The sequence below is a fragment of the Siphateles boraxobius genome, unplaced genomic scaffold (genome assembly GCF_051911475.1).
Source record: "Siphateles boraxobius isolate OS27281-9 unplaced genomic scaffold, OSU_SipBor_1 77, whole genome shotgun sequence".
Taxonomy (NCBI): domain Eukaryota; kingdom Metazoa; phylum Chordata; class Actinopteri; order Cypriniformes; family Leuciscidae; genus Siphateles; species Siphateles boraxobius.
Window position 1 is genome coordinate 17351406 of NW_027509205.1, and position 13510 is coordinate 17364915.

Here is a 13510-nt window from a genome sequence, read left to right on the forward strand (position 1 = left end):
GAGGTACAATCTCAATGCAACGTATAAACCTGATAAAGAACTACATATAGCTGATGCTGTGAGGCGTATACAGTATGACAGAGCAGAAAGAGGATCTGTTTGGAGAAGAAATAGAGGTCAATAGGGTGACATCGCAAATTCCCATTTCTGAGAAAATGGAAGTTTTCAAGAGAGCCACAGCAGATGATGCAGAAATTCAAGCATTAAATAACGCTGTCAGTCATGGCTGCTCGAAAGAGAGATTGGCACTACCGAGATCAATTCAACCTTACTGGACGTTCAGAGAAGAAATCAGCTATGTTGATGGTTTATTATTCAAGGTCAATAAGCTAATTGTGCCACAGCAGCTCAGACAAGAAATGCTCAACAAAATACATGAGTCTCACCTCGGAATCGTGAAGTGCAAAGCAAGAGACAGAGACATTATGTATTGGCCAAATATGTCGGCACATATTGAAGAGACAGTGTCCAAATGAATGGTTTGCAACGAGAACAAAAACAATAACCAGAGAGAGCCACTGCTGCCTGGGCGACCATGGAAGAAAATTGGGACAGATATTTTTTATCATAAAGGGTTTGCATTTCTGTTGTGTGTGGATTACTTTTCAAAGTATCCAGAGAAAGCTCATTGACAATTCAAGCCGAGGAGTGATCTTGGAGATGAAGTCCCTATTTGCAAGGCACGGCATTCCAGATGTTGTGGTATCTGACACCCGATCTCAATATGCTAGTGCTGAGTTCGGTTTCTTCGCTGAGGAGTGGGACTTCAAGCATATAACATCCAGTCCTGGTTATGCACAATCTAATGGTCAAGTGGGAAAGACTGTGCAAACTGTAAAAAATCTGTTGAAGAAATCACAATTTAGTAACAGTGACCCATATGCTGCACTACGTGAGTACCGCAGCACGCCAATAGAAGGGATAGGTTTGTCTTGGCAACCTGCAGTAGTCCAAAGGAAACATGAGCATTCAAGATCCTTTGTGGTCAGAACATCATGAAAACCTGTTTAGGAGAAATCGCAAACAACTAAGAAAAAAAAAGACACAGATAAGTCAGTATTTGACAAGAGCATCTTCGTGGAAACAAGTGGTTGGCAGGATGCAGAGCAGTTACAGAAAAATGTTTCTGATACTCATGACAAGGAAGAGTCTCGCGCAGATGATAACTCTCATGATTAACAAAGGCAATCATACCGTACCAGATCTGGAAGATTAGTGAGAATGCCTGAGAGATACAGAGACGGAGTTTCAATATACATGTGCTGAGTCTTTAGAAATTACATTCAGAACATTGTTTATCAGTTGTAGTTATTGTAAAAATTTTATTGGTTTTGTAACAGACTACATGTTTATGACTGTTGAATTTTGTTGTCATAGCACACAGCTGTTACAACAAGAGCAACTTCATTTACATTAAGAGTGGTAAACTGTAAAAGGTTTATTCTGACGCAGGTGAACCCAAGGTGCTTTGTGTACTTTGCCACTGCTATGCTGTGATAAACTTTTTGAGATCTTCGACGTCCACAGAATTTTTTCTTACACTATGCAAGGTACATCATCACCAACCCTGGGATATGAATGAGCAGAACCTAAAGTCTAATACCTCATGGATTTTCAACTATGTGCATTAAAGAAATCGCAAAAGTAATAAAAAAATTAAAAAAAGTGAACAACAAGTGCTGCTAAAGTCTTTTATCTATTCATCACAATAGAGAAACAGTTTCTGTCTGACAGACTTGCAGCCTTTAACAGAAAAGATTCTCTCTTTTTCAGGAAAGAAGGGCATGTCTCTGGCCACTTTATCTGCCAGATCAGAGTCTGGGGTCATGTTCAGATGGACCATCTCAGCCATGACGCACTGACGCACATGCTTCAGCTCCAGAGGTAGGAATGGAATATAGTGATCAATCAGATGATGGTCTATGAGACTGGAGTGCTGAAATCCACCTGTAAAATGTAGAGAAACAAATTTCATATACAGTGCTATGCATAAGTTTAGACACCCATGCTAAATTTTCCTAAAAAGAGGAATAAAAAAATCATCTTGTGGAAATTGATCTTAATGTCTTAATTAAAAAAAATAAGGAAAAATCCCAGAGGCAGGCAGACTTTTATTTTTAAAGGCCAGTTATTTCATGGATCCAGGATACTATGCATCCTGATAAAGTTCCATAAAGTACCTAGAGACTGGCATGGTTTTATTTCAGTTAGCCTAATAGCTTGTTTGATTTGCATTGAGAGATGATCTTATAATAATAATAATATGTTTATTTTCAATAGCGCCTTTCAAGAACCCAAGGTCGCTTCACAATGTAATACAAATAGCAAACAAACAAAAAGCAAACAAATACAAAGGCCATCTGCTTATGAGAGACAAAACAGATGGAATCAAGCATACACTGATTGTATGGAAAGTACCCCATGTACTTATGGAACTTATGTACTTATGGAAAGTACCCCATGCCAATCTCTAGGTATGGTGAAGGGAATGTGATGATGTGGGGTTATTTTAATTTCAAAGGCCAAGGGAACTTTATCAGAATGCATAGTATCCTGGATCCATGAAATAACTGGCCTTTAAAAATAAAAATCTGCTTGCCTCTATGGGAATTTAACATGGGGTGTCCTGACTTATGCACCCTGTATTTTAAGGACGAACATTTATTTATTTATGATACATTATTCATACACAAAAAAAAAATTGGTGTCCTTAAAGGTTGGATTTTTCGTAATTTTTATAATTAAGGCATTAAGATCAATTTCCAAAAGATGATTTTTTGTATTCCTCTTTTTAGTCAACTTTAGTATGGGTGTCTAAACTTATGCATAGCACTGTATATAATAAAGGAATGTAACAATATATGTGCAGGTTTAAGGGAAATTAAATGTAATAATTTAAAAAATATAATGAATAATGTTTTTATTTTATTAAACGTATCAAAACTTTAAATATATACTTTTGCCATTTTTAAAAAAAAGTATATTGGAAAATATATTTCAATACACACTGTTCTTATCATTTAAGATGTTTAGAGAGATTTTAGTCTCAAGTTCATTGCTGTTCATGCTGATCTCTTCCCGTATTTTGCCTTCTCTCCAGAAATCCAGAGCCATGTCGACAATCACATTCCCACCTGCATTACTGTAAACACAGTTTCTCATTAGTTGGGTCGATCTTATGGGAGAGTAGAAGTATTTAATTAGCACTCAGCTTGAATCAACCAATTCAATTTTTTACCTGAGAAAGATGAAGATTGCATTGTGAAAAGACACTCTGTCTACATGGGCATTGTAGTCTAGAAAAGGTTTTATGGTGTTGATCAGCTGAGGATCCATCTTGTCCATTTCATCAAATATGAACATGGAGTGGGGAAACCAATATACTGCGTCACGAATCAATTTATTTAGTTTTGCCTGAATATACAGAAAATGCAAATGCTTATAAGAACATGCAATTTTTCTATATTTTTTTAAGAATATGATTTACTATGTTTTTTAGTATAGTAACACTTATTGTAGTACAGTATGGTTTGGATGAAACTGTTGTTGGTTCATAAAGGATCAGTAAAAGGAGCTCACTCTCCTAAATGAATTTGCCCACGCTCATGATCACAAATTGGAAATGGCTGGACAGAACTAAATATGCTAAAAGTAAAATATTTGTCTTTTGTTTATTATTAGTTGTACCTTGTTCTGTAAAACTTTAGATTTGTGCTTAAAACAAGGTAAAGCCATTTGGGTCGGGATAAGACAAATAAACCTAATTCAAGATATAATTTCTAAAAACAATCTCATTAATGTCTCTTGCTAGAACTTAAGACAAAACTACTGATTAATAAAATAATGTTTTGCAGTGGAAGTTATGGTATGTTATTGAGCTTTAATGTTGATGATGTGCACGCAGCTTCAGATTCAACTAGCTTGATCTAACCATGCACCCATGTTTGGATCAAATGTGGACAAATCCAATCGTTGGTTGAAATTTTTTAATTAAATTTGACAGTTAGGTTTGTCCATATTTGATCCAAATATGAGTTGAAACCACCCAGCATTTTTTTAGTGTTATGCGCGACACCACAGGGGAGCATTGTGGCCATGCTCACCAAATTGACCTGCTCTGGCACAGAAATCTATTGACCAAACACATGCAACATCTAGGCTACCAATTTGCTAACTAGTTATAGATTATGTAACATGAAATATGTATTTTTTACTTACAATGTAGATGTGTGAGTGTTCTCTGTGTGGGGAATGGAGCTCAGACACAAATATGTGAACATGTTTACTGTTTTCCCCTTTTTTGTAAATGTTTCTTGCGATGATTTTAGCAACATGATTTTTCCCAACTCCTGAAGTCCCATGGAAAGACAGAACCAGAGGTTTGTTTGGGTTTCTGTCAGTCATAAATGATGTTACAGCTTTTAATACAACATCAGACACGATGTGTTGCCCAAAGAGAGAGTTATTTAAATCTGTCTTCAAACCTGAAAGATGTAAAGATATGTGGTCAAAATTTTGTTTGTAGTTTGATAATGATAATTTATAATAAAAATGTTTACTGTAACTAAAAATGTATAGGCCTACTATAACTATAAATAACCGAGCAAGCACAAAACATTTTAACAAGGTTGAATTTTGTTACAAATACAGTAGGCTACCACACCTAAATCCACACCTGCAATAATGTTGAAAATTTCTCACGGATAAACTAGACTAGTAAAGGAGAGTAGGGGAGAGTGAGGTAAAGTGAGACATTTTTTACATTTGCTCTCCTCTAAGCGAGCTAGAATGATATATCAGTAAAATTTACACATTTCCCATTAATTCAGGATGTTTCCTAGCAATGGAAATTATCAGAATGTATTCAGGACGAAGGGCATTGAAAATATGATTGTTTTTTAAAAAGTGGTCTTGTGTCTCACTTTACCCCAGCTTATGGGTAAACTGAGACAGACCAGAGAAATCAAGGGGGTAAAGTGAACCAGCGGGGGGTAAACTGATCCACTTACTTTTTATCAGAGCCCTGGCTCCCTGGAAAGCAAACGACTGGTATCAGTCAGGAGTTAGTATGGGTGTGTTTACGAGGAGAAAAGTGATCTCGACAAATGCCTCCAACCTAGGTTGGGGGACCCTTTACGAGGGCAGGCCCGTCTCTGGCCTATGGTCAAGCCTGGAGAAGCGCCTACATATAAACGGTCTAGACATGAGAGCAGTCGCTCTATCGCTGAAAGCCTTTCTCCTGTTCTTAAAAGGCCACCACATCCTGGTCTGGACGGACAACATGGCAGTGGTGTCCTATATAAATTGCTAGGGCGGTCTCAGGTCAAGCAACCTGCATGCCATGGCCAAAAACCTCATCTTATGGGCTCAGCACAACCTGCGCTCCCTAAGGGCGGCGCATGTGCCAGGCATCTTGAACCAGGGTGCGGATATGTTATCCAGAGACAATGTTCCCCCAGGGGAATGGTCTCTTGACCCACAGACGGTTCAGCTAATATGGAGCATCTTCGGCGAGGCAGAGGTCGACCTCTTCGCCTCAGAAGACAACGCTCATTGCCGAATATTTTTCTCAATCGTGCTTGCCCACGATTGGCCGAGCCGCCCGCTGTATGCATTTCCTCCGGTCACGATGTTACCACAGGTTATCGATCGGATCAGGGAGAGCAAGTGCGCAATGCTATTAATAGCACCTCTCTGGAAGACCCAGTCATGGTTCTCTGTGCTGGTACAGCTGCTGGAAACAGCCCCATGGCCGGTTCGGCTGAGGAGAGACCTCCTCACGCAGCCAAACCGTTTAATCTGCCGTCCCTGTCCCGACTTGTGGGCCCTTTATGCATGGCCCCTCAACAGATACCCGGGTGTCTCCCGGAAAGGGTGCTGAAAACAATCACTGAGGCAAGAGCGCCGTCAACTAGACGCCTCTACGCTCAGAAATGGGTGGTATTTTCTGGCTGGTGCACTGCACGGAGCCTGGACCCCTATTTGTGCGAAGTATTGAGTATACTCGCCTTCTTATGCTGCGTTCACACCGGACGCGAATAGCGCGTCAGGCGCGAGTGATTTCAATGTTAAGTCAATGCAAAGACGTGTTACGCGCGTAAAAAATTCCTGCGGCGCAAATGAGGCGTGGAACGCGGCGCGGTAGACGGGAATACGCCTAATTGCGCGAATTGAGCGTCTGACGCGTTACGCGCGAATGGTGCATTTTGTGCATTCACGCGTTTGACGCGAATTCGCGTCTGCCGCCCGAGTTGAAAAATCTGAACTTTGGCGTCAATTCGCGCCGCATTAACCAATCAGGAGCCTAGCTGCTGTCAAGTGGTGAAGTATCTGGATGCTTTAATACATTATTTTGTAATGGTTCTAATGCACAACAAAGCAACTATTGTATCACATAAAACTTGATTTCAATATATAGACATTAATTTTGTATTGAATGCTATTTATTCCATATCTAGATTATATTAAATATTATTATAATGTGAAGACAAACAAACTGCATTATAAGTTCATGTCTGGACAGTGTTGTGTGTGAGAGAGAAAAAAATCACAGGACAGATTAATCACTTTTGGAGGCTGGCTCCATCATCAAAACAAAAATAAATGACAGATTAGGTGGATGAGGGCGAGGCAGAGCCGGCGCCAGCCGAGCACTGATGAGGGGGCGTCTGAAATACCGAGAGGGGGCGTTCACATTAACGCACGTCACCACTTTTTGCCAGGGTCGATCTTCTCCCCACCACTTTTTAAAACATCTTCGCGGCACGGATGTACCAATACAAATTAATAAAACATCTCCAGTTAACTAGCAGAGGATTCATTTTGTTCGTTTGTCAAATTAGAGTTGTTCTAGCGCTGAAATGTGTTGCTTTTTAAATCAAGTGATCAAAGTGCTCGTTGCCGCTGCGATCAGTGAAGCGGATACAGTGTTGTCTTGTGGCTCGCGCAGTTTTCACACTGACGCGCGTTTCAATCTATCGCTGTTGCGGGAGACTCTATTCGTTACAATGAAATCACAAAATAAAATGCACACAAACGTGTCCCTGCTTGATATAGACTGTTATAGACGATTGATAAGACGTTTTGATGAGAGAGAGAAAAAAAAACTTTTTGCTAAAAAGGCTTAGCCTTCCCCTGGCCACGGACTTGAGACTAGCAATATACAATTCGAGTGAAATTTTCTCCATCAAAAGCAGCCTGACTGCTTCTACTAGTTGCTTTTATAAAGAAATGCTCAGGGCCGGCGCCACGTTGCTGGTCTAGGATCAGTTTCCTCCACTCCATAACCAAATGATAAGCGCGACTGGGCTGGCTCAGCTGTGGTCTGTGGAAAACGACGTAAACTGCATGCGAGTGACAAAGACGTCAGCTATTTTGTTTAAAAAATCAGCAACATTTCCTCTAAATTTACTGACGTTCTCAACTACTTTCTATGTTACTTTCCCCCGCCCGCAACATTAATGTTTTATCCCGCTCCTGCCCACAAATAGACTTTTTTTCTGTACCTCCAAAATACAAATACTACTTGTCGCCATCATACACATCAGACATCAGCATAAATGCTCCTGATAAATTTGTTACTAAAGCATTAACTTTAAAGCTTGTTAAAGCACACATATAGTTGTTCTTGTTGCTTTTCTGCAACAGAAGAATAAAAATGTATTACTTTTTATATGTTTTATTCATAAATATTTCTAGTTTGAGGGAGTCCCGTGATTCGCGAATCGTTTTATTCTCCCGCAACCCGCACACACAGAGTGAGTGCATTACCGCCCGCGCCCACGCTCGGTCATCAAATCTAGTCCCGCGCCGCACTCTATTGCGTTGGGAGTGCACGTCTGTAGATCAAAGGCCCGGCCCGGCCCGAGGATAGTGACGGGAAATATCGTCGGTTCGGGTCAAGTTCGGCCTCGGGTAGAGAATCTAGCAGCTAAGCTCTAATTGAGAGTGACATAACCACAAAACTAAACAACGAGGGCATCATCAACGCATGATGCCATGTCTAAACGCAGGATTTTGCTGCATTAGGTAAGGCCATGTTTATTTATATTGGCTGCCAGGCATACAGTGCTTGTTTTTTTTTGCTCAAATTAACAGTTTGTAAACGTATAGTTGCGCTAATAACAAGTGAGTTAACGGGAGCGTTTATACTGGGACGCTTAAGTTGTTGCTAGGCGACGTTGGTTAAAATTACATGGTTAGGAAATCTATTTAAATGCAGGGGAAGCGCACATCTTAGCCTTACCCTGGAGTTGGTTCACCCTCCGCCTATGCCAACTCTCCCGATTGGCCCCGATATGCATTATTCAACCTTGAAATTATGGAATATCCGTTCTACAGTCCGTAGCCGTCGTGTGATCTTTCCCGTATGAGACATTTAACGTAATGCTAGGGTGAGCGAGCACGCAAAATCAAACGACCAATCAAAATTCGACTTTGTCTAACAGACTGTCCTTAATTAAAATATTATTAATTCAGCTTAATATTCACAAAAACAAGAAAATGTGAAAATGTAATTGGCAAATGTGATTTTTAAATAGCATATTTTATCAATACAATCCCGTTTACATTCATGGTGATCTGAGGGGGCGGGAGAGTCCCGTTGAGGGGGCGTCGCCCCCTCACGCCCCCCCACGGCGCCGGCCCTGGGGCGAGGGTGATCCTCGCTCCGATGCGGGACAACAGGTCATCAAGCTGGGCGCGGGACAGGCGGAAGTACCGCTGAAAGCGGCCGTCATCCAGGCGCAGCTCCTGGAGCGAGCAAATGGTGAAAATCGCCACACTGGGTCGAAGGGTCAGGTGGACACAAATACGGCGACGATGACCCCTACGCCGCCGTTCTGCTCTCCAGAGCAAATACAGAGCTGTGACTCTCTCGGTGAATGCTCGATCAACATTAAACACAGATGGCCGCCAACGGGTTTCGATTGTGACGTCAATTTCGCTCTTGACGCGCGAATGGATTCAAAGTGGTCAAGCGTATAACTAGACGCGGTAGGCGCGAATTTGACGCGCTATTCGCGTCCGGTGTGAACGCAGCATTACAAGGGCGTTTGGACGTGGGTTGTACCCCCTCCTCGTTCAAAGTGTATGTGGCTTTGATCAGGGGTTTGCTTCAGTCGACTACATTTGGCTGAACTGGCTCGGCTTAGGCCACACCCATTCTGGAGGGCTCTGACACGCCAGGGCGCGAAGCAGCCTTATTGGTTCTTGCGTCTCAGCCGCCTCGCCATAGGTTTGTGCAGTTGCCGCAGCACATCCAATGACCGCACTAGCCATTCATCTGTGTCTGCTGTGCAGCTGCACTGCGTTTTAAAAATTTTGGCTTCAATATTCCACATTTTTAAAACAGGGCTCCTCCTCCTCAATATCTTGAATTGAATTGAACTTTATTGTCCAGTCTGTTTGCACAGAGCGAAATTTTTCTTTGACACTGTAACATAAGACACATCACATATCAATATCTTGTCAGGCTTGTCAATATTTCTATCCCTTGCAGCTGCTCTAATAGACTTCTTTCCTTACCTGACCTCAGCGGCTACACTCTCCATCTCCTCGAGGGGTGTTTTGCCCCATGTTGTCTTCCTGGTGTATTACCTTGGCATGATGGCTTTTCTACAATGTTTATGACATTAAAAAATAAAACATATGTAATTTAATATTACATTAAAATATGTTTAAGACTGAACTTAACTTGTGCCTCATGTCTCACTTTACCCCACACCATTTGTCTCACTTTACCCCACTGCCACATTTTAGAAAAAAACGATCTCTCTTAGTAATTCAGGATACTCTTCAGCTAGCATCATCACATGGTTTTATCTGTTAATAATTCATCAACATGTATGATATAAGTTTTTCTACCTGAATCAATTTGCTTTGGCACAACAGATGATTAAGTTGACAGCAAGAAAATTTACTTATATGCAAAAAAAATATTTTTGTGAAAAAAACATGCTTATCACAGCATCATGAGGTCCTCTCCTTCATGGCCAAGGGGAAATGGGATGGGCTTGAAAACATAATGGTCACATGACCACAAATGTGTTGTCTTGACTAGATACAGGGGGTGTCTCACATTACCCGATGTCTCACATTACCCCGCTCTCCCCTAACGTTATTATAACATTTAGAATAATAAATGCTGAATTTCAGAAAGTGAATTCTTAAGAAATATAAAAACACAACACTTGAGTCTCAAATAGACTAATTTCCATATTTCTCCCTTTCGTTCAAAAAAGCACTTAAACATCATACAAATTTACGACGTAGGCTATAGACTAGGCTACCGGGTAAACATATGATGTCCCTAAAATGTGGCAAGTGTGGTAACGGTCTACTAACATTTTAACCATGCACAAAAAAAGTATTACGCAGGATAAAAAATATAGTCTATCACTAGGCTACTCTTTCAAGACCCCCCAACAACTTTACACATTGCTGGAAAGTTATTAAAGTTTGCGAAATTAAGTTTGTGACATTCGAAATCACCGTATATTTTGGAAAAATACAACAACAAAACATCTTAATCGTAAACTTAACTCCACTATACATACAATAGGCCTACATTATTTTGCGGTTTTGCTCACATTTAGGGTCTGAAGCGTAAACTTAACTTCTCTAGGCATACGATCAATTATTCTCAGGCTACTCACGTTTAGTATCAAAAGGCAGCAAACCGTCCCTTTCCAAAAACTTGTTAAGCAGGTAAGAGCCGAGAGCCGCAAACACATCCAGGAAACCTGACGTTAATGTTATATTAGACACCAAAAATAAAACGATTAAAAGATTTTGCGTTTTCATTGTGGAAGCGAATCACTACAGGCCTCTTTCAGTCTTGGTTTCATTTCTGTAAAGAAAGTCAGAGGGGAACGGACGAATTAAGAAGAGTGAAACTGTATAGGCTACTCCTTCAGCAAACATTCGGCTTCCTGATAAAACAATACATATGTCAAAGCAGCTTTACAGAAAATGCATGTCTATATTACAATTTAGAGTGCTCTGTTATCAGAGGTGACTTAATTAATTTCAGAATTTTACATATAAAAATCACGCCGTTATAGCTAACAATAGCCTATAGGCCTATTACAGTTATTTTCAGTTGAGAGATCGGTCAATAGTGAAGCCACATGTTCAAAAGTCTTAACACCTTCAGTGAAACTTAAGTCTGAATCATTTTTCATTGGTTTCACACAAAATGTATTCAATGACCACCTTTTTCAAAATCCATGAACACTGTAATGTAATTACATGCATTCATTAGCCTACATGTAGGCTAATTGATGCCTGTTGTAATTGTAATGTGGACTTGCATTTTCTGTAAAGCTGTTTTGAAAGATAGGTGTTGTGAAAAGCCCTATACAAATAAATTTTCATTGAATTGAATTCATTCCTCACACTATACACTATGTTTGCAGCACATTTTTCGAATGCTAACACACATGCTTTTAAAATTGATAAAAGCACATTCAAATCAGAACGATTGCAAACTCTGTGCATTTCTGTAGGAATTATATTGAAATGTAAAATCTTAGCATAAAGAATATGTACATTTCTCAAGCCACATTTTCCAAACTCTTAAGTCTGAATTACCAACATGAATCTTGGCCAAACAGTTAATCCCACTTCCAAAACTCACTCAGACCAACAAAACACTTCATGTCTCTAAACAAGCTTGTTTCAACATAACACTGGAAGCAAATAGGATTTTTTAAAAATATTTCTAAAATAATAGGTTTACAACTTAGTGAAATGGCTCATAATAAAAAACAAACATGCAAACAACAAATAATCATCTTAAAAAAAACACAAAACATGTTGACTCTTAAGCGCATCATGGCATTTCTGCAAAAAACCCTAAAGTTGTTTCAACCCTGTTTTTCTGTCTTCTGCTGAACACAAAGGAAGATATTTTGAAGAATGTCGAGAACCAAACAGTTGATGGACCCCATTGACTTGTATTATTTTCTTCCTACTATGGAAGTCAATATGGCATATGGTCATGCATGAATGTTATGTAGTTTAATGGAAAATGATTTGCTCAAATTGCTCAGTGTTTATTCCTATTCATGCAGAGTTTAGCTCCAACACACCTGCCTGGAAGTTTTCATTGATCCTAATGACCTCAGGACCTGAAGTGGGACACACACTCACAGATGAAAGAGGGGGTTCAGCAAGACATCAGCAGCTGGCAGCAGGAAGAGCTTTCCGTGGGTTTGTACATCACAAACTGGTTCCCTCCACACTATAAAGGTCTATTTACCACTGCAATAGAAATTCTAATGAAATTCATTCATCACAATCACCAGTCACCTGCTTCAACACTGATTCAGAGATGTAATATCATCCAAATGGATCTGCTTGCACTTGTGGAGCTTGAACTGTAATTTGAATATGCTTATGAAAAAAGAAGACTGCATATCCTAAAACATCTTAATAGACCTGGGACTTAAGAAATAAACTTATTTGTGGATTTATGTTCGGCCTTCAATACCATCATGCCTGACCTTTTCAGACAAACTAACCCAGCTGACTTAACTGACCTACCAAATCAGACATCAGGAGACTACAACGGACAGACAGGACGGCTGAGAAGATTATTGGCTCTATATATGGATATTGGCTCCGCACCCTCCAAGATCTTTACACCTCAAGTGTGAGAAAAAGAGCTAAGAAACTCACTGTGGACCCCATCAGAACAGCCAGCGACAAGAACAGTTTTCCACAGGCTATATTCACCCTGAACAATTAAACTCTCATAACTCTACATGGTGTACCATAACTGCATAATTTGTACATTTAACATCTAAAAGTGTACATCTGTAAATTACATCATAAACTGTTCACCTGTAAATAACATAAATGTACATTCATTAAAACAACTAGCCTGTGTGTGTGTGTGTGTGTGTGTGTGTGTGTGTGTGTGTGTGTGTGTGTGTGTGTGTGTGTGTGTGTGTGTGTGTGTGTGTGTGTCTATATTTCTACTACTGCATGTATATATAAAATTATTGAAATTTTTGTTTCTTATATTATTGTTATATTTCATTTCTACTGTGTAATGCCTATGTATGCCTGCACGTCTATACTTTCTTCAGCAATGTTCCTGTCACAAAGGAGCACAAAGTGTAATTTGTCACAAAGACCAATTCCTTGTGTGTAACATACTTGGCAAATAAAGCTCATTCTGATTCTGATTCTGATGATGCCCAGCAGGTGGAGGCAAATATTCACAAGTATTCAGACAAGAGTGCAGATTCATGTATAAACAGATACCGCTGGGGGGTAAATACGCTGAACCTCGATTTCAACATTCACAAAAAGTCATGATTTTGTAAACAATATGTCAAAATAGTATATCCAGGTTAGCATAGGGACATAAAATATTTCAGTAAGAAACTAAAAAGTGAGTAAAAAAAAAACCGAATAAGAGCCAGGAAGACAAATACATTGAGGTAAAATGATCTATCTCTCTTCGGCGCCTCTAGCTGCTGAATCCAGGCACTGCAGGGAT

General features: G+C 39.9%; 1 protein-coding gene across 1 annotated transcript; it reads right to left on the minus strand.

Annotated features, from left to right (window-relative positions):
• Window positions 1-1294: 1294 nt before the first annotated feature.
• LOC143725901 (torsin-1A-like) lies at window positions 1295-10933 on the minus strand. The gene is made up of 5 exons (XM_077218731.1): window positions 10656-10933; window positions 4219-4484; window positions 3239-3414; window positions 3009-3142; window positions 1295-1947 (listed from the first exon to the last, which is right to left on the minus strand). Exons 1-5 carry the CDS (start codon window positions 10801-10803, stop codon window positions 1697-1699), a joined length of 975 nt encoding a protein of 324 aa, XP_077074846.1. The 5' UTR covers window positions 10804-10933; the 3' UTR covers window positions 1295-1696.
• Window positions 10934-13510: the final 2577 nt, after the last annotated feature.